The 22612-nt window shown below is 37.5% G+C and overlaps 1 protein-coding gene across 2 annotated transcripts in view; it reads right to left on the minus strand.

Annotated features, from left to right (window-relative positions):
- Window positions 1-282: 282 nt before the first annotated feature.
- The window catches only part of KHDRBS2 (KH RNA binding domain containing, signal transduction associated 2), a 346045-nt gene continuing 323715 nt past the window's right edge, over window positions 283-22612 (minus strand). The window contains exons 8-11 of one of the 2 annotated variants that reach the window (XR_005748660.1): window positions 18834-18892; window positions 7902-8079; window positions 5967-6009; window positions 283-385 (exon numbers count right to left, since the gene is read on the minus strand). Coding sequence is in view for 1 of the 2 variants with exons in the window: in XM_040349894.1 (XP_040205828.1) it covers window positions 7979-8079; window positions 18834-18892 (160 nt within the window). In the remaining variant the exon portion in view is untranslated. Of the gene's footprint in view, window positions 386-5966; window positions 6010-7296; window positions 8080-18833; window positions 18893-22612 lie in introns of those variants that run through there. The other variant, XM_040349894.1, reaches the window with a different exon arrangement.

Genomic DNA, 22612 nt, shown 5'->3' on the forward strand with positions numbered 1-22612 from the left:
AACGTATTTACAAAAAAATTAACAGAAAAAAATAAAAACGTAATTTTTTTTCCAAATTTTCAGCCTTTTTTTAGTTGTTGCGCAAAAAAAAAATCGCAGAGGTGATCGAATACCACCAAAAGAAAGCTCTATTTGTGGGGAAAAAAGGACGCCAATTTTGTTTGGGTACAGTGTAGCATGACCGCGCAATTGCCATTCAAAGTGCGACAGTGCTGAAAGCTGAAAATTGGCTTGGGCGGGAAGCTGCGTAAGTACCTGGTATGGAAGTGGTTAACTTACCAATCTCTAGTGTCTGCTCTGGAGCAGTAGAGACATCTGTCCCACTCAGGTCTTTTCCACTAAATATTAATTAATTCTCCATGTTGTCTCCAAGAAATTTAAAGCTCTATAAGATACATAAGATAATTGGTGTCATTACACATTGCAAGATTGATATTATTGTTAATTTTATAGGCAATGTATGGTGGTTTTGGATGTTTCTTTGTTTATGTAATTAGTTCAGGACTGCAAATATTTTATGTTTATTACTTATATTCTGTTACCTATGTAGCTAGCAAGCTCCTCGCAAGACTATCTTCTTTATGAAGGCTAAACAGATTTTGTTGTTTAACTAGAAAATGCATTCCCTGAGGAAAATGCGAGTGGGAATGCTGAATTGCTGAGCCCGCACCAAAGCCATTCACCATAACCACTACACTATCTTTAGGACACACAGCTCCTTTCTCTATCTGCAAAGTAGAGAGTATGCTGACTTCCTGGTCGCCCCTCCCCCCTCAAGAGGTTTCCCCTCCCCCCAGGTCAGTGAGGAGGAATATTGCACTGAGGTAGAAAGCTATTTATGGAAAGAAATTCCATTACAAACGCCTTTTAATTCACAGACCAATACATTAATTACGCCTCCAAACAAAACGTAATAAATCCACAACCGTACATGCGATCGATACAGCGACTTCACCGTTTGAAAGACACGGCCCTTGTGAACGCATCGATATGAAATTTATGTTGATAAACTTAAAATTGTGGCCATGCCAGCGATTTAGAAAAGAGCGTCTTTGTGTGTTTTGCAGGAAAATTTTTAAAATTTTTAACATGGACGGTCAATGAGAGTGGTTTTGTCACTCTTGTCCTTTAGAAGCTCCTGGAACTAAAACTAAAATACGTATCACAAAACTGATCACATTGCCTGAAACCAGACAAGCATACCTACGTTTTGATATATAAATTGTGTATGACAAGTAGATCTTGTGGGCGTGAGAGCAATTTGTTCGCCCTTTTTTTAAAGATAATTTTTGTTTTCAAAGATCTCCACTCTAAAGGTCACATGACACACTCTAAACCTGCTCCATAGGATTACATTATAACCGATAAAAAAATCACTAAACGTAAATTGCGTTTTCACAAAAACCGTATAAGATATCAATCTAAAAAGTCATGTTTGGATAGCTGAATATTTTGTGACCGCTTTAAAGTTTGTTTGGTGTCTGTAAGTGAAAGTATGAAGGAGCTGAAACTTTTGGCAGAACGTGTGTTTTGAAGCAGGAAAAAGGATGTTCTCATTGACTTCAATGTTAAAAAAAAGTGTCTAAAAGCTTAATATTTTAAAAAGTATAAATAGTACAAAAAAACTTGAAGAAGTCCCATCGTTAGCTGAATGAGACGAACATTTTAAAAGTTAAATGGTCTCAATAGCTGAAAGTATGCAGAAGTTACGCAGAGCCAAAAAACGTACGGAATAAAATTAAAATTAAGAAGAAGAACTAGAAAATGCATTTCCTGAGGAAAATGCGAGTGGGAATGCTGAATAGCTGAGCCCGCACCAAAGCCATTCACCATAACCACTACACTATCTTTAGGACACACAGCTCCTTTCTCTATCTGCAACGTAGAGAGTATGCTGACTTCCTGGTCGCCCCTCCCCCCTCAAGAGGTTTCCCCTCCCCCCAGGTCAGTGAGGAGGAATATTGCACTGAGGTAGAAAGCTATTTATGGAAAGAAATTCCATTACAAACGCCTTTTAATTCACAGACTAATACATGAATTACGCCTTCAAACAAAACGTAATAAATCCACAACCGTACATGCGATCGATACAGCGACTTCACCGTTTGAAAGACACGGCCCTTGTGAACGCATCGATATGAAATTTATGTTGATAAACTTAAAAATGTGGCCATGTCAGCGATTTAGAAAAGAGCGTCTTTGTGTGTTTTGCAGAAACATTTTTTAGACTTTTTAACATGACTCTTGTCCTTTAGAAGCTCCTGGAACTAAAACTAAAATACGTATCACAAAACTGATCACATTGCCTGAAACCAGACAAGCATACCTACGTTTTGATATATAAATTGTGTATGACAAGTAGATCTTGTGGGCGTGAGAGCAATTTGTTCCCCCTTTTTTTAAAGATAATATTTTTTGTGGATGATCTGCACTCTAAAGGTCACATGACACACTCTAAACCTGCTCCATAGGATTACATTATAACCGATAAAATATCACTAAACGTAAATTGCGTTTTCACAAAAACCGTATAAGATATCAATCTAAAAAGTCATGTTTGGATAGCTGAATATTTTGTGACCGCTTTAAAGTTTGTTTGGTGTCTGTAAGTGAAAGTATGAAGGAGCTGAAACTTTTGGCAGAACGTGTGTTTTGAAGCGGTAAAAAGCATGTTCTCATTGACTTCAATGTTAAAAAAAAGTGTCTAAAAGCTTAATATTTTAAAAAGTATAAATAGTACAAAAAAACTTGAAGAAGTCCCATCGTTAGCTGAACGAGACGAACATTTTAATAGTTGAATGGTCTCAATAGCTGAAAGTATGCAGAAGTTACGCAGAGCCAAAAAACGTACGGAATAAAATTAAAATTAAAATTAAGAAGAAGAATAATAACTAGAAAATGCATTTCCTGAGGAAAATGCGAGTGGGAATGCTGAATTGCTGAGCCCGCACAAAAGCCATTCACCATAACCACTACACTATCTTTAGGACACACAGCTCCTTTCTCTATCTGCAAAGTAGAGAGTATCCTGACTTCCTGGTCGCCCCTCCCCCCTCAGGAGGTTTCCCTCCCCCCCAGGTCAGTGAGGAGGAATATTGCACTGAGGTAAGGAAAGATATTTATGGAAAGAAATAACATTACAAACGCTTTTAATTCACAGACCAAATACATGAATTAAGCCTTCAAACAAAGCTTAATAAATCCTCAACCGTACATGCGATCGATACAGCGACTACACCGTTTGAAAGACACGGCCCTTGTGAACGCAGCGATATGAAATTTATGTTGATAAACTTAAAAATGTGGCCATGTCTGCGATTTAGAAAAGAGCGTCTTTGTGTGTTTTGCAGAAACATTTTTTAGATAATTTAACATGAGAGTCTATGACAGATAATTTCAGGCTGTTGTCCTTTAGAAGCTCCAAGAACTAAAACTAAAATACGTATCACAAAACTGATCACATTGCCTGAAACCAGACAAGCATACCTACGTTTTGATATATAAATTGTGTATGACAAGTAGATCTTGTGGGCGTGAGAGCAATTTGTTCCCCCTTTTTTTAAAGATAATATTTTTTGTGGATGATCTCCACTCTAAAGGTCACATGACACACTCTAAACCTGCTCCATAGGAATTCATTATAACCGATTACATTTTCTGAAAATATCACTAAACGTAAATTGCGTTTTCACAAAAACCGTAAAAGATATCAATCTAAAAAGTCATGTTTGGATAGCTGAATATTTTGTGACCGCTTTAAAGTTTGTTTGGTGTCTGTAAGTGAAAGTATGAAGGAGCTGAAACTTTTGGCAGAACGTGTGTTTTGAAGCAGGAAAAAGGATGTTCTCATTGACTTCAATGTTAAAAAAAAGTGTCTAAAAGCTTAATATTTTAAAAAGTATAAATAGTACAAAAAAACTTGAAGAAGTCCCATCGTTAGCTGAACGAGATGAACATTTTAAAAGTTGAATGGTCTCAATAGCTGAAAGTATGCAGAAGTTACGCAGAGCCAAAAAACGTACGGAATAAAATTAAAATTAAAATTAAGAATAATAAAAAACGAATATCAATACTGGGAATGCTTATTAAAGCATTCCCACTAAAAAACGAATATCAATACTGGGAATGCTTATTAAAGCATTCCCACTAATAAACCTGAATAGCATGGATATCTGATTTCACACGTTATACCACTACAAATTCTTTCTCATCAGAGTAAAGTCAGATATAACCATCTAAATAACTCATTTTCACAAGCTTGCATGTAATGCTGTTTTTTTTTATTAGAAAAACATGCTTATTTAACAAATTAATGTTTAAAAGAATAATTAAAACAATTAAATTCCCTTAAATTAAGCATACAAATTTGCCATGTTTTGTTTCATCACTTCAGCATGTTTAATACAGTTAAATTGACATATTTTTTTATTTTACAGAAATGGGATGTCAGGATTATATCAATGTATTATTTATTCCAGGCAAATCAGCTGCCATTCATTTTTTTTACAGATAGCTTGTATAAATGATCTTGTTGCCATCTGTACTTGTCTGTGGATGGGAGAAAGTGTCTGTAAAAATTTCCCATTAGACAGTGGTAACCACACTGTGCTTGCACGATTCGCCAATAAGGTGCCCATTTTGAACCCCCTGAGGAGACTTTTGCACTGTTTACTCCATTCTGTTTGGTGAACTTGTAAATGCTTGCATACTCAATTTGTTATATATAATCATGAACTTATGATTTATTGCACATCACCAGGGGAGACCAGGGCTTAATTTACATGTAGAATAAGTTGTTTTAGGCATGTGTAGCATACCCAATGTCTACAACTTGTTAAAAAAATAAACAAGTAACCCATGGTGTTTTTGATTCATTATATCCTCTTCATCTTAAAAAAAAAGATGCTTAAGGGTTCTTTATTGGAGGACCAATTATGCTCTCTTGTTACTTGAATGCAAAGTGACTACTGTTGCTTTATGGGTTCATGTGAAATATTATTCACGGTTAACACTATTGTATAATTCTCTGTTGGGAATCAATATAGTAACACTGACTTACAGGATCATGGGACATTCTCATGGTTCATTTTCTGTTCTGCCATTGTTTTTAGGTAATCAATTTAGTAGGAACTAATGCGTTTAAAATGTGTCATTATTCCTGTTGAAAGAATGGACAATTAAACAATCAGCAACTAAACTATGGGATTTTTTCACTATACCATAGTCCAATACAGCTGTAGTGCTTCCCAACATATTAAAGGAGTTGTAAAGGAAAATGTTTTTTCACCTTAATGCAATCTATGCATTAAGGTGAAAAAACATCTGATGCTGCCTCCCCCCCCCAGCCCCCGTTATACTTACCTGACACCTCGAAAGTCCTGCGCGGTCCCGATATCCTCTTCGCCGCTCAGCCTGGCCGCTGATTGGCTAGAGCGGATGGATTGAGAGCACAGTCAAGCTCTCGCATGACTGTGGTGACTAATTGCGGGGAGGACCAGAGACAGACGCCGAGGGACCCCAGAAGACATGGATCGGGGGCACTCTGTGCAAAACTAACTGCACAGTGGAGGTAAGTATAACATGTTTGTTATTTAAAAAAAAAAAATCCTTTAGTGACCCTTTAAAACATGTGGATTAGACATCGCCCATGAAAATAGACTACTGCAAATAGCTTTAGAATAGTAAAATCAGTTGTCAGTCATTAGGTACTCATACAAAAAGCATGGTATCTCTGTACTGGGTAAACATTCCATCCAAACCCTCCTCTATTTTTTTCAGCGCTTCAACTGATTGTTCACCTTCACTGTCTAAAGTACTTAGTTCAGAATAAACCCTCAGTTTAGAAAGAGTTCAATGTGACATAGTGCTGACATAAAAAATAAACATGCATGTAAAATAACAAATGCATTATTAAATTATATACATTACTTATTTTGTGATATAACATTATCATAAGGTAAACTTACTTGTTTATTAGCTTTTTCTTTTTCACTCGTTTTAACAAAGTATCTGAAATGGAGAATTAATAGTAGTGATTTTAACAAACAGTATACAACATTATTGTTTTTATTATTCTTCTTTAGTGCATTCAAATAAAATAATTATTCTAAGTGTATTTCTAGCTATTACTAAATTAGCATGCAACTCCAGCTGCAATGTGATATAGAGTACCATATATTATTTGGTATATACAAAATTATAAAAATTTGTTAACTATTCTCATCAAAAAAGTAAACCAATCACAGCAATAAAAAGCCAGCAATTAAGATTCAACGAAAATAAATATTTACAATATAGGTAATTTTGGCAGCCCTATTTCATTTTTGGTTTTCACTTTCACAAAATATTAGGTTAGATATCTGATGTTAGCAAGAGTTGCATTACTATTATGGTTAATTTAAGATCTGTTTAGTTACTTGATATTTAGAATTTTGATTTGACTAGTTAAGATTAATTATTGGTTTAATAGCCTATGGTCCTATTTGTTATAATCTTGCAGGTTTACTTTTTTAACTATAAGTAACTTAATAATTGGAAATATTTAACATTTGCTCGCATACTGAAAATTACATAGTTACTATTAGTGTTACCTGGTTATGGTTTAGTCATCCTTTGAGTCCTGCGACACTTTTCCTTAATAAGCATCAGCCATCAAGTCTGATAGTCTCAAAAGAAATATCAGCCCTTTAAACTGCTTTCAACGTTCGCGATATTTAGCACTGGAAATTACAAATAAAGTTTTTGAAGTTGAAGTTAAATAGCAACATCTGGGCAGTGACACTGATGATTATTGGTAGAGATAAATAGTTATTAAGCAAATGCAACCAACACACTCCTAAGAGTGAAAACCAAAAACCTAGACAACGGTTACATGTTAAGTAAGGTATTTAATGTTTGGGGTGATTCAAAGTTCTAGGCATTAGTACAGTCTAGCGGTTGGTTGTAAGTGATAATCTTACCTCTTTTAACTCCATTACATTTTCAGGAGAGAGAGGCTAGTAATGTAAACAAGTCAGAGTTTTTGTTTAGCAAGATGAAGCTTAAAAAATAATTTAGAAGCATTTATTGTTCTATGTCCATTTTCCCATTAATATGATATGCATTAATATTTTCTAACCGCGAATCAAATGACAGTTTAGGTTAATTTTTAGAAAATTATTTAGCCAAAGCCAAAGTTATTAAAACAAATTTTAATTCTTGCACAAAATACTTAAAACAAGCTTGGGATCATTTTGTAATTTTAATTGTGAAACATTTTAGGCATCCCTAGAAATGAAATACAAAAGTGATTGCAAGTTTAGTTTCTTAACAAAAATTTCAGCTTTATTGACAAATTTGAGCAAACATATTTGACAAGTTATAATTTCCTATTTAGAGAATGTTACACATCGACCTTTATGTGATCTTTTAAACAAATACAGATTAAAACACTGACAGATTCAGTTAGCTACATACATTACAGTAGCCATTTACTTCTCAGTCCCCTTAAAACAGCATTTTAAGTTAAATTTACAAACTTAATACTGAACATTTTGTTTCTTACAAAAATCCATTTGGAAACACCCTCTCTACACTTTGATTATATTATATTCAAAAATCATATTACAATAATTTAGCAACCCTACACAAAAAATCAAGGCCTGATATGTTGTGTATTTATCAAGACTTCAGCATTTTCACACTTTCATGCTTTTAAAAAAGGTATATACCACGATGAATAACAGCCAAGAAAACATTATCCCATTTGATGGTTTGCAACAAAATGATCCTGCAACTATTGTTTTTCAGTCCATGTTAATAAAATAAAGTTTAAAGCCAATGCTACACCGATGTCATCGCAAATAAAGGAAGTACATAAGGAAACCACAAGCAGTAATCCCAAGGTAAAAATGGACTATTACTTGTCATGTTGTTGTTTTATGCAGCGCCAAAAGGCAAATAATTGTCTGTAAGAGGAGGTCACATATGTAAAAGACCTTCAGTATCTACCATATGGATGTTCTCTATATATTCCTCTAGTTGATCTTTGAATTGATGCTTTTAAGGTGGGTCGGGATGATGAGGACCATTCTTCAGGCCCTACAATCAAAACACAAGGAAAAAAAGGGCATGTTTGAGGGCTTCCTATATGTAAAGTATGATCACTTCAGAAAACCTTTTTCTACAACTTGCACAGTATCAACAGATGGTTTTAAGTCTCAAGGACAGTTATGGTAGCTAGAACTCATCATTGTCTACTTTTTTGACTCATTAAACATGTAGCTTAGTTGAACTCTCTGCACTGGCTAAATATGAAACTTTATGGATACACTACTTGATATCACTCCTTTTCCCCTAAGATATAAGTTTACTTTCCCAGTCATAAAGGGGTTGATTTACTAAAACTGCAGAGTGCAAAATCAGGTGCAGCTTTGCATAGAAACCAATCAGCTTCCAGTTTTCCAGTCAAAGCTTAATTAAAAAAGCTGAAGTTAGAAGTTGATTGGCTACCATGCACAGCTGCACCAGATTTTGTACTCTCCAGTTTTAGTAAATCAGCCCCAAAGTGCACTTTTAAACTTAGCTCTTAACCCAAACCTTCAAACTTTAAGCATGCAATAAGCCATCTTAATCTGAGTGGTATTCCCGAGTGTGGCTTGGGGTGAATTTTTCATACCAAAAGCGGTAACCCCGAGCCACACTCGAGATTGCATCGCAGGATTCGTGTAGAGGTTACTTACCTTGTCCCCTGGATCCTGCGATGTCTCCCTGCTGTGATCTGCGAGCCGCCGTGTCTCGCTCGATTCACAGTGCCAAGCTCTGTTCCATGTGAGCGATGCGACGCACGGGGACCATGGAGATCAAATGTTAGCCATCCTCTAACAGGAAGTTGTATCACAGCATCAAAAAAAAAAAAGTAAGAAAATTGGAGATTTGAAAGAAACCGAGAGCAATAGAAGGTACTCTTTTAATAAGAATACATACTTGAATATATATTTTTTTAAACCAGAGTTTAGTGTCACAATAAAATCAACTATTAACACTGATCCTAAAAGCTAACTTTACAATTAACCATACTAAAAATAACCTTTAAAGACAATCCCTAAAAATTTACTCTATCCATACATGGATGAAAATTTGGCCAGCATGGAACAACCACATTTCAATTCATGTATAGGCAGGCTGGTTGTTAATCAACTTTTATACGACCAACATGTTAAGAAAAAAAACTTTTCTCTTGATCTGCACCACCAGCTATACCCGGCATACCCGACACTGCTAATGAGTATATTCTGACAGCAATATTCCTCTTCCATATGTCCCCCATACCTGCTGACACTATAAAGAGTATCAGAGAAGTTAAACACTGCACTGACCTCATAAACTGGGCAAATCAATCTACACTTATTTTTTTAAAAGGAGAACACTTATATTTACAGTTTGGTGGCATAGTTTTGTTATTGTGGACACAGAGTTCTTTAAAGCTATACTATACAGGCAAAGGATTTTTGAGAAGATGTGCCTATTTTCTCATAACTGTATCTATAGTTTATTTTGCAATATAGATAATTAAACATTCTTTAGTTTAAAAACATGGAGATGTAGATTTTTCAAATAATGCCTCTTTAATTGTATCTAGGTTATGAATTCTAAGGCTGCTAAATGTAAGTCTTTCCATCTCTGCATGAAATTAGCTTTTTCCTCATGCACAAACTTTCCAGTAAGGAGCTTTGTATGATTTTCACACTTCAATTTATTTTTGTATTTTCATATGTCCTTTGAGATTTGTAATCCTTTTCTTTTTCACGTGCATTCTTTTTCCTTTTCCTTTTATTTCTCAGATAGGCTTCTTAAACATTCCACTGTACTTTATTAAGTCAGATCAGAGTCTTACAACAAATATTTATAGGCTGTTTGGTCAAAGCCAATAAGCAAGCTTGTCTCTGGATTACAGAAGATTGCAGCTAGCTTGAATTAAAGGATTTGATTGTGTAGCCGGAGAATTTTACAAATTGTTCAAAACTTTAATTTGCTAGCTGCACCCTGGAGTCCAGTATAAATATTTCATGTTTCAATTACTTTGATGATGTTATTAAAATCAGGCCAGTTCATTAACACTTCAAGATAGTAATTTCACTACTTATCCACTTGAAAATATAGAAATAACATTTTAAGGTACTGCTGATGATTTGATACAAAATGTGAGTTGCTATTTCCATAATGCAGAGTTACAAGTATCACTGACAGTGGACTGTAACACAGACACTCAAAATTCACTTTTTTGTAGTGTTACTACAAACTAATTTGAATGATACAAGCTGAAAGTTGATAGGGTGCTCTGACTATGTGTGCCTTGCAAGTTTTTTTTTAATTAGTAATAATAATAATAATAATAACAACGTTTTTTTTGTTTTTTTATTATTATACTTTAAAATTATTATTGACTCTGTATATTTTACAAAAGGTAGTCTGATTTACTCTACGTTATTTATGCTTCAGCTGAAACTGTTATAGGTAAATTCTTTGACATTTTTTTTACTCTTTCCAGAAGTAAACCAAGGTACATACCAGTAGCACAAACCACAAATATTTTTTTTTAAATGAGCAGGCGTTTGTGTACAGGCTATTAATAATCATTATAAACAACAGTGGACTATAACACAGACACTCAAAATTCACTTTTTTGTAGTGTTACTACAAAACTACTTTGAATGATACAAGCTGAAAGTTGATAGGGTGCTCTGACTATGTGTGCCTTGCAAGTTTTTTTTTTAATTCGTAATAATAATAATAATAACAACGTTTTTTTTTTTATTATTATACTTTAAAATTATTATTTACTCTGTATATTTTACAAAAGGTAGTCTGATTTACTCTACAATATTTATGCTTCAGCTGAAACTGTTATAGGTAAATCCTTTGACATTTTTACTCTTTCCAGAAGTAAACCAAGGTACATACCAGTAGCACAAACCACAAATATATATTTTTTAAATGAGCAGGCTTTTGTGTACAGGCTATTAATAATCATTATAAACAAACATACATTTGTCAAGCACACTACCTTTTACATGTCACTGTTGGCCGATGTGGAGCCCACTTACCTTTGCAAACAAAGGTGTCACAGTAAATAATATAAATTAAATAGAATTTAATGAAAATTTGGTTATTTGCCAGGGTATTTTATTGCTCAAGAAGGAAAAAATAACATGTTAAATGATGAAAAACAGAATTAAGGTACAGAGTAAGTACTTGCAACTCTACAAATTGTACACCATATAAAAATATAATTCACACATGCATATGGATTCCTGGTCCTAAGCTTCCTACTGTACATATTAAAGTATAATTCACAGTATTCCAAAATAATATCTTTCTGGTAAGATGTGCTTAGTAGATACATCCTCATGGTTAGCAAGAAAGTAGATTTAATTTTAAACAAAATAATTATTAGAGTAGAAAAAAAAAGCAAATGGTGTCACTACTAAATTTCATAAATAGCTGCCCTTTTTCATTGAGCATCATCATGTTCCCAGAAAAAAATACAAAGTTACCATTCACCAAGTTATCAAAGACTGCTGCACATCACTATGAAAACTGTGATGCACATTACAAGAACAATGATCACAAAAGTTTCAAAATTACCCAAAAGACTGCCATTAGAACTGCACATTATCTGAGAGACTTATGAGAACTATACATCACCAAATGCATGTCACTATAGTGAGAGTTGCAACTCTTGAGAGTTGCACAGTTATTACCTATAATTGTGTGTCCATCTTTTTCAAACTATTTCTTATGTTTTTGAGGACTACAATATTCCTTTTCATACTGGCTGTATACTTTATATGATTTTTTATTTGTTACCAATCTTACTTGCTGCTATTAACTTACTGTATCAAGCAGAAGTGCCCTCTATGGTATACATACTACTGTTTAAGAGCACGGGGATGATCTACTAAAGACAAATAGGCTGTTCACTTTGCAAGGGAAGTTGCATTTTACAGTGAATTTCCTCCATAGCGTATTAAAAGTAATCAAATTTTACTTTGCAAAAAAAATCCAATGCAAGGAAAAGACAAAAAAAAATGAATTTTTGCTTGCACATGATTGAATGATGGAAGTCAGCAGTGTTTTGCCTTATTCACTAAGCTCTGGGGAAAATCTGCCTGTAAAGTATAACCTGCCTTGTAAAATGAACAGTCTATTTGCTTTATTAAATCAACACTCCTATGTTCCAAATATTTAATTGCTTTACACTGTTGTTTAGTTCACACCTGTTATTAAATCTGCAAATTTGCTGGGAATTTGATTGGTGTCAGGAAGACAATTGGGGTATATTGGATGGAATGGACATTAAACAAACATTCACTGTGGGTGAATCTCCCAGGTGCCTGTGTTTTCAATGACAGTGTTTGAATTACCACCAGTGAATGTTTGATGAAAGTCATATTCACTGCTGTGTGAATATGCTCCTTTATGGTAGGTGTCTGTTTAATTTAGTTTAACAGTATGGAATACAATATATATATATATATATATATATATATATATATATATATATATATATATATATATATCAATCAAAATCAGAGAGGGACTGAGAGCGCAATGCAATTATGAAGAATTTCAATACAAAAATATCCTTATGCAACACCATGAACATATATATGATGGATGGGTGTAATGTCTTAAAACATTACACGTTAGTAAAATCTAAAGCATTCATGAAAAATAAGTAGCAGCTAGTCCAAACATAGAAACATTGGCCCGGATTCACAGACACTTACGCCGACGTATCTTCTGATACGCCGCGTAAGTGCACTGATGCGGCGTCGTATCTATGCGCCTGATGCTTGAAATAAGATACGCCTGAATTTTGGCTCCACCCGACCGACGTAAGTCTCCTACGCGTCGTATCTTGGGCGCATATTTACGCTGGCCGCAAGGGGCGCTTCCATTCATTTACACTTCGAATATGCAAATGACCGAGATACGCCCATTCACGAAGTACTTCCGCCCTTCACTGTAATCTACGCCGTTTACGTAAGGCGTAGTCCGGCTTAACATTAAAGCACCATATAGGAGGCGCAGCCCATGCAAAGGTATGGACGTCAGAACAGCGGTCATATTTTACGTTGTTTACGTAAGTCGTACGTGAATGGTGCTGGGCGTAGGTTATGTTCACGTCGTAGGCATTGAGCCGTCAAATCTTAGGGAGTATATGCAACGTGATTCTAAGCATGCGCGTGCATGCGCCGTTCTTGGGCCCTTCATTTACATGGGGTCCCGCTTCATTTTAATAAATCACGCCCACTACCTTCCTACTTTGAATTAGGCGGGCTTACGCCAGCCAATTTACGTTACGCCGGCGCAAGTTTGGGAGCGATTGCTTTGTGAATACTGTTCTTGCCTCACGGATTTACGTCGGCGTATCGCATATGAGATGCGCTACGCCGGTCTAAAGATGCGCCGCTCTACGTGAATCCGGGCCATAGTACATTTTTATCCACTTTTATTTATGTTTGCAAGATCTCTTCTCATATTCTGGTATGTCTTTAGACAGTACATGAAAGAAAACCTTTCCAATTGTGTCATGGTCAGGGTTGCCAACTTTCAGTAAACTTACAGTTTGCAAAATCTGTAATTTTTGCATCTGCCCATGAATGTCCATTATGGACATGCACTCTGCATGTCCATAATGGACATTCACAGACAGATGCAACAATTACGGATTTTACAAACTGTTTATACATTTACTGAAAGTTGCCAACCCTGACCATGGTGTCATAAAAAATGTGTCAAGGCAGATATTGGTTGTTCAAAAAAACACGATGGAAAGTTTGAGAACTTGTGAAATACCCTGACCAAAAGTATTAGGGCAGACTGTACAGTGTTAAGTCATTTATTTTATTTACCATGAGCTTTTGTTCTTACATCACTGGATTACTGAGAAAAGGGGTTCCAGTGGAGTACTGCACTACAACAAGGCCTAGATGAAAAACTGAAGTAGAGCGCAAGTAAACTGTACCCCCTATATGCATCTTAAATCCTCAATTTTGATTGGAGTTTACTTTAACATTGTGCAACTTCAACTTATCTTACAGAGCTTTACAAAACCTGTTCCAGCAATCACTTAATTTCCCGAACCAGTGCAGTTACTAAATAAATTTACTTACCATAGTCAAAGAGTGAAGATTGTAATAGAAAGCTAGCTGAAGAATTAAAATTATGTGAAAGAAAAAGGTATTCTGTACTGCCAGTAAAAAGCCCTGTTTCATTTCACCATTTACATTTTTCATTTAGCAGTCCTATTTCATGCCATAAGCTGATATTAATTTATAGTGACATCCTTCAAGGGAGAAAGGGGAAAAACATCTGCAAATATCTGACATTTGCAAGATTACTCTCTGATATGAAGATTAATCATTGCAACACTACTATGTTTTCTACAATTTGCTTTATTTCATTTCTGAGGCTCAACTAATGGTGAAAGATGTTTATCAAAGATGATTTTACACTACGAGTTAGGCTGTGATTCCATGCCATATTTTCCTAGTGATATTGGATCAGTTTAGCAGTAACTTATGGAGGCTGATAGGAAATGATAAAGCAATTTTGCAGCTTTCTTGTGCCTATAATAGTATCCTTTATTTTTTACATCTACGCCCATGGAGCATAGATTAATGTAAATAGACACAGCTTTCTATTAGCATTGCATTTCTTTGGCTTGCTCAGGTATCTAAAGATTACCAGTGATTATTGCAATAAATTCTACTGAAGAACCATTAAGATCTCAGAAATGGGCTGTGGTAAGGCATGGGTGAGGTCTGGGGAAATTTTAACTATAGCTAACCTATCTTAGGCTTAAGTGGATGTTTCAGTTTTCACTAGGTATATTTAACCACTTCATTACCGACCCATTGTAATATGACGTCCACAGATGGGATCTCCCATCCCGGGTGGACGTCATATGACGTCCTGGGCTTTGTGCGGTGATATCTGAATGATACCTGCAGCTAGAGGCATCATTCAGATATCATTCTTTCGTGCCGGAGATTCTGTGCACGATGAGAATGATCATAGCAGCAGTTTTCTCGCTTGATCATTGTTATAGGCGGCAGGAGGGGACATCCCCCCTCCTGCCGCCATCCGGTGCTTCTCTGGGCTCTCCCGTGCCATCAGGGGCCAGGAGAAAGAATCGTCCTGGTGCTGCATGGGAAGCATAGAGATGACTGGAGACCAGATGGTCACCAATCATCTCTATGACCGGCGGAGGTCCGGGCGCGATGTGATGACGTCACGCCCGGGTACCCGGAAGTAAACAAAGCAGCTATCACGGTTGGTAAGCATGATATTGGTGAATTTTTTTTCACAATCTCATGCTTTCCAGCCTGGAGGAGGCCCTTATTGACCCCACATCTCTCTATAAAGAGGACCTGTCACACACCATTCCTATTACAAGGGATGTTTACATTCCATGCAATAGGAATAAAAGAGATAAAACATTTTAAAAAGTTTAAAAATAAAAAAATTATAAAAAAAAGAAGCGAACGCACACGTAAGTCCCGCCCACATATGTAAATGCCATTCAAATCACATATGTGAGGTATCGCTGCATGCATTAGAGTGCCATCAACAATTCTAGCACTAGGCTTTCTCTGTAACTCTAAACTGGTAACCTGTAAAAAAATTCAAAGCGTCGCCTATGACGTGACATGTTAGGTATCTATTTACTCGGCGTAACATCATCTTTCATATTTTACCAAAAAATTGGGCTTACTTTCCCGTTTTGTTATTTCTTTTTTCATGAAACGATTTTTTTTCCAAAAAAAGGCATTTGAAAAATGATTGCGCAAATACCATGCAAGACAAAAAGTTGCAATGACCGTCAATTTATTCCCTAGGGTGTCTGCTATAAATATATAATGTTTGGGGGTTCTGAGTCATTTTATAGCAAAAGAATGATGATTTGTACATGTAGGAGAGAAGGGCCAGAATAGGCCCGGTATTGAGGTGGGTATACAAGCCCTGTATTGAAGTGGTTAAATCTAAAATCCAGATAACAGTGAAATACATCTCTGAAATAAGTATGCCTGAAATCATTGCTGCCAAAGAATTAGTAATTTTGTTATGGTAATCCTCCAAACAGGCCCACTGCCAGTACAGTCAACCCTCCTGTATACCAGCTGTACTGCCCTATTGCTGAAACTGATCCCCCTGTGTGACCCCCCCAATGGCACTACCAGCTCCTCCTCCTCATCCACCCACCAGCTGTCAGCTACCAATGGCACACAGGAGGATTGTATTCAGCTGCTGAAGGCAAACAGGTTGATTGGGTTCAGGATGGAGAGTGGGGGGGCTGATAAATATTGAAGTTTACTATGAAAACAACTTTTTTACCTGAATGAAGTGGGCAATTGGTGCCAATTGCTTCTGTGTTCATTCATAAAAGAAGCATAGTAAACTGTGTGTATTATGCTTCAGTTTGTGAATAAACAAGAAATCTCTGCACAGAGCACTGTCTGTTGATTTACTCAAATGTGGCTTGCTCTTCAGAGAGCAGTTGACAGGTAGTGAGTAGGTGTTGTATCGGCTCCTCACCACCTGTTTTAATTCTTTTCAACTCTACACTAGTACACCACAACCACCTACATTACACACAGTAGCCTTATGCAGAGCAGAGCCATTCAATTAAATGGGTTGCATTTGACAAGGGGTATAATCTTGCTGCAGCTTCAAAGAAAAGCATTGCAGGCACAGCATGGATACACCCTTAAAATATTATAAAACATCTGCGCTCAGACCATAAAACAATAAATAAATCAGCAGCTATCACAAATTTGTGGATTTCAAATTATGGAAAAGTTGATGTACAGTGCTTAGTCCAGTACAAATTAATAACATTCAGGTAAGCCCATTGAAGATGGTTGTTTGATAGTGTAGAATCCCCACACCAGCTTCAGTTTCTTTTTTTTTCTAATTATAATAGATTGCTATACTTCCAATGTTTACACAACATGATATAAAGACATATTTTCTGTAGTTCAAATTATGTTCTTTTTGCTAATACTTTATAGAGAATTAAAAGAAGGTCAGATGGGATTTACTTTTTGATACCTATGCTATATATCCTATTTATGAACCTCCTGTATCACCAATCACATTCAAATTTTAAACATAGGTTTCCATCGAATTGGGGGCTGTAAAAAAAAAAAAACTCATTATTTTACATTACGCTTTTTTTTGTGAAAGGCTGTAAGCAAGGGGGTAGATTCAGATAGATCAGCGGATCTTTAGATCCACGTAATCTATCTGATTTACGATCCGCCGGCGCAAGTTTTAGAGGCTAGTGCTGTATTCAGAAAGCACTTACCTCAAAACTTACGGCAGCGTATTGTAAATCCCCCGGTGGAATTCAAATTCCGCGGCTAGGGGAAGTGTACTATTTAAATCAGGCGCGTCCCCCGCGCCGATTTAACTGCGCATGCGCCGCCGGCTAAATTTCCCAGCGCGCATTGCTCTAAATGACGTCGCTAGGACGTCATTGGTTTCGGCGTGAGCGGAACTTGCGTCCGGCCATATTCTGAATTGACTTATGCAAACAAAGTAAAAATTCAAAACTCGGCGCGGGAAGGACGGCCATACTTAACATAGGATACGCCGCATATAGCAGGGGTAACTATCCGCCGGAAAAAGCCGAACGCAAACAACGTAAAAAAAAAGCGACGGCCGGGCGTTAGTTTCTGAATCAGCGGAAATCCTCATTTGCATATTTGTCGCATGTAAAAAATGAAACGCCACCTAGCGGCCAGCGGGAGAATGCAGCCTAAGATCTGACGGTGTAAGTCACTTACACCTGTCGGATCTTAGGGAGATCTATGCGGAACCTGATTCTATGAATCAGCCGCATAGATCGGACCGTCGGATCTCAGAGATGCGACGGCGTATCAGGAGATACACCGTCGTATCTCTATCTGAATCTGCCCCAAGATGTTCCGAAATCACTAGATGCTTATTTCAAGATCACCAGATTACAGACACAGTGGGAAGTGAGGTGAACTGGTGCACTACAGCAATGTCTGGGTAAAAAAAATACTGAACTACTCAATAGGCAGACATGATCCCTTTATACCTCCCAAAGTTAATTTTTAAAAAAATTTACTTTTATAAAAAAAAAAACTTTTTTTTTTATAAAGTTTAGTTTACGCTTATTTTGCAACATTAACAACAACAGTCCAATACACATATCAACAGGAAAGTCAACACCTTACATAAGCCTGGTACACACTATGATTTTTTTTCTGGGTTGAACGGAAAAAAAACTGTCAGCTCCGGTCGGAGCTACTGTACAAACGATACAATGTTAGTACAGCGATCTTCCCCGCTAAGCTGTTGTGTTCTGACAGGGGCGTGGCCCCCAGCCAGAACACTCCAGTCAGCACTCTCAGCCATTGGCTGAGAGTGCTGATCTGGAGTTGACCAGCTTCTGGCTTTCCAGCATGCTAATCCGACAGACGCTTGCCAAATGGCGGGCTTCTGTCCGACTGGTTGCCATACCCATGGGCTGAATGTCACCCGACATTCGACCCGTGTGTACAGGGATTACGTTTTAGCAACTTAATTTATACTAAATAAAGACGAATAGCTCTATGATGTACCTCTTAGGTTTTAAACAACCAAGGACTGCTAACTTCTGCATGGCTCTAGGTTTCAGAAGGATATACTTTTCAGTTTGTAACCTAGAACTTTTGTGAAAATGTATTTATTTACAAATGTGTTTTATCTTTTTTTCAAGGTATGTAAATCATGTAAATGAGTCTGAAAAATATGTTTAAAAATGTTGGCCTTACCATAATTGTTGTATTTTTCTTCCTTTGTCCCAAGGCCATATTCATAATATTCTGGTACACTGCAGTAGGGAAAAACAGTTAAAGTGTACATGCAGTAACACGATGGCATTAAAATAAACTGAATAAAGAGAGGGCGTATGCTGAGATCATATAAAGATGAATCTCATGCAACCGAATGAATACACAGTTGAATTTCACAAACATGAACAATTTTATCTACCAAAAAGTTAATATTTCAACTCAACAACTTTTGCCATTTATCTCTGAAAAACAGCGCAGCTTGAAAGGTGCCAACACTATCTCCGTTGAACTTAATAAATATGGTGGTGTCACCTCCTGCTCATAGCTTGCTAACTGAATAATAAAGGACCAGAAACAAATTGATACATTGTCAACTCTGCTCACTTATTCTTCTCATATCTGCATGCTCCCTGTCAGCACATGTGCAAACAGAAGAGCCTAATGGGATCCTAATGCTGTACTTTTCAATCTAAAGGCTGCTATGCAGAGGAAGGCAAGAGTTTCACTCATAGTAAGACTTCAGGTACTTCTGTTAGTTGCATGCAAAATAAATTGAATTATTTTAAATAAAATTCACAAATTCTTTGAATGCTGTTCTACTTTAACAAAGACTTATTATGAAGGGTCTGAATTGCCTGTAAAAACATAGTTATAAGTAGAACTAAACTAATTGATTCATGTGAGTCAGGACTTGCAGTGAACAGAACCAGTTCACACTGACCGGGGTGTGCTAAGAATGAGCAAATTATTTTGCGGGTGAGCCTTATTGATAAACTTGTTCTGGATCTTTCGAACTCTGCATGCAGTAGACCCCAAAGGTGATTATGTTTTAAGGCAATAAGGAGTTATGGAATGAGATTCCTCACCCTCAGTTTTGTACATAGCCTAATAGAGTCGTATAATAATATAAGTAGTATACTTCTTATTAGGTGCCACCCTTTTAAGGAAGTACAGTATTTCTTTTTTGGGAAATTGCCTTTTTAAGGCAACATCTCAGATCTTGGAGCTGTGTCTGCCTAGTTTGCACACCTACCACCTGTCAGACCCCAATTATAGCAGCAGTGCAGAGTGGAGGAAACTGATAGACTCCTCTACAGCTCTGATGTGTTACATGACACAGGCAAAGATAAAGCCTGCAAGGACTTCCCTCAGTCTTCTGGGAACCCATGTTTCTGTGTTCTAGCCAGTAAATTTTAGGACGGGTTAGGATGGGAGGGAGCAATTTTTGCAGGAGACAATAAAGGACTGGGCTTGGGTTGGAGGAAGAGGAGATTTGCGCTGTAGGGATATTTGCTTGGGGTCAGTAAGGAAAGTGGGAGATTTTTTGTGCTGCAGAAAATGTTTGCTTCGGAGGGGGTCGACTTTTCAGGGGAGGGAGTGGGTATATGTGTGCTAAGGGGCTTTTTGCTATGGGTAAGAACATTATATTCAGAGAAACTTTTTGCGAGTTGGGGTATAAATGAGCTATCAGTGCTAAAAAAATATGCACTGCCACTGTACTAATGACACTGGCAGGAAAGGGGTTAACATCAGAAGCAATCAAAAGGTTAAATGTGTCCCTAGGGAATCCGTTCTCACTGTGTTTGTTGGGGGGGGGGGGGGGGCTTGTACTGTGAGAAGACAGAGATGTGTGTTTTTGTTAGCAGGATCTCTGTCTTACTAGTCACAGAACGGACATCTGCCTTGTTTACATAGGCAGACTGCCGTTCTGCCTCTGTCAGGAATGATCAGTGGACCCGCTGATTGGCTCCCGATATGTCCAAGCACAGTGGTAGTTGGTAGCTGGCGGCAGACATGCGAGCTGCAAACCAAGAAGTGAAAAAGACTACAGGCATGTGATTCTGCCTGTAGGAGCCGCTGCCCCACAGTACATGTACGTGGGGCAGTCGGCAAGCAGTTAATATAGGCTTTGTGCAAAAAATCATATGTAATAGAAGAGTTTATTTTTTTTTTGAAGAATAAGAAGGAGAATTGTTCTAAAGTTCAAGGTGTCTGTGAGAATTTTGCGTGTGCCACAGTAATAAAAAGAGTTGTAAAGGCAGAAGATTTTTTTTATCTTAATGCATTCTATGCATTAAGATAATCAAACTTCTGTGTGCAGCAGCCTTCCCAGCACCCCCTAATACTTATCTGAGCCCCATTGCTGTCAATCAAAGACAGTTAGCCAATCAGGAGAGAGAGGTGGCCAAATGTCTGAATGGGCATACGGAGCCACAAACAATACAGTTGCAATACAAAGTATGTGAAATATCTTGGAATGATATGGATTTCTGCACAAATTGGTCATGAATTGTGATCTGATCTTCATCTAAGTCACAACAATAGACAATCACAGTCGGCTTAAACTAATAACACACAAAGAATTAAATGTTACCATGTTTTTATTGAACACACCATGTAAACATTCACAGTGCAGGTGGAAAAAGTATGTGAACCCTTGGATTTAATAACTGGTTGAACCTCCTTTGGCAGCAATAACTTCAACCAAACGTTTCCTGTAGTTGCAGATCATACGTGCACAGCGCTCAGGAGTAGTTCTTGACCATTCCTCTTTACAGAACTGTTTCAGTTCAGCAATATTCTAGGGATGTCTGGTGTGAATCGCTTTCTTGAGGTCATGCCACAGTATCTCAATCGGGTTAAGGTAAGGACTCTGACTGGGCCACTCCAGAAGGCATATTTTCTTCTGTTTAAGCCATTCTGTTGTTGATTTACGTCTATGCTTTGGGTCGTTGTCCTGTTGCAACACCCATCTTCTGTTGAGCTTCAGCTGGTGGACAGATGGCCTTAAGTTCTCCTATAAGTCTTTAGCTGACACTCTAGGATTCTTCTTTACCTTACTGAGCAGTCTGCACTGTGCTCTTGCAGTCATCTTTACAGGACGGCCACTCCTAGGGAGAGTAGCAGCAGTGCTACACAAGCCCCAACCCGCTCAGTGAGCAGAGAGGGACTTGTCATCCGCCGGCTCAGCGGAGACCTGCGGATAGATCTCCCACTGAGCTGGCAGGAGCTGGCAGACTACGTTGAGACGTGAAAGGGGCCTAAGAGTAGAGAAATAGAGAAGAGGCTCTCTGGTGCAGTATGTTTTAAAAACTTAAGGGTGTTTATTCGACATAAAACAAACAGTCAGATACTCACATTGGGTTAAAACAGTGTATGCAGTGTATTCCACAAACGAGTAGCGAACTTGTGCTGTTACGTCACTTCCGGTGTCCTGTGTATAACGTGTATCATCGCTGTCATATGACTTCATCTGGGAATACACTGCATACACTGTTTTAACACAATGTGAGTACCTGACTGTTCGTTTTATGTTGAAGGAACAAAATCCTAGGACCAGCATTACCGTATTTGCCGGCGTATAAGACGACTGGGCGTATAAGACGACCCCCTAGTTTTCCAGGAAAAATGTTGGTTTTGGGATATACTCACCGTATAGGACTACCCCCTTCCTACTAGTCTTTCTGAAAGCTGAGGGGTAGCCAGAACAACCGCTGACAGAAACAGGCTTTTTTTCAGATCTCACTGTGCCATTACATTACATGCCTCACTGTGCCATCACATTACATGCCCCCACTGTGCCATCACTTGCCCCCACAGTGCCATCACTTGTCCTCCACTGTGCCATCACTTGCCCCCCATTGTGCCATCACTTGCCCCCACTGTGCCATCACTTGCCCCAACTGTGCTATCACTCACGTTTTGCAGCTTCTGGCTTCCAGGCCGGTGACAGTCTCCGTCTGCTGCGAGCGTCCATG

The sequence above is a fragment of the Rana temporaria genome, chromosome 4 (genome assembly GCF_905171775.1).
Source record: "Rana temporaria chromosome 4, aRanTem1.1, whole genome shotgun sequence".
Taxonomy (NCBI): domain Eukaryota; kingdom Metazoa; phylum Chordata; class Amphibia; order Anura; family Ranidae; genus Rana; species Rana temporaria.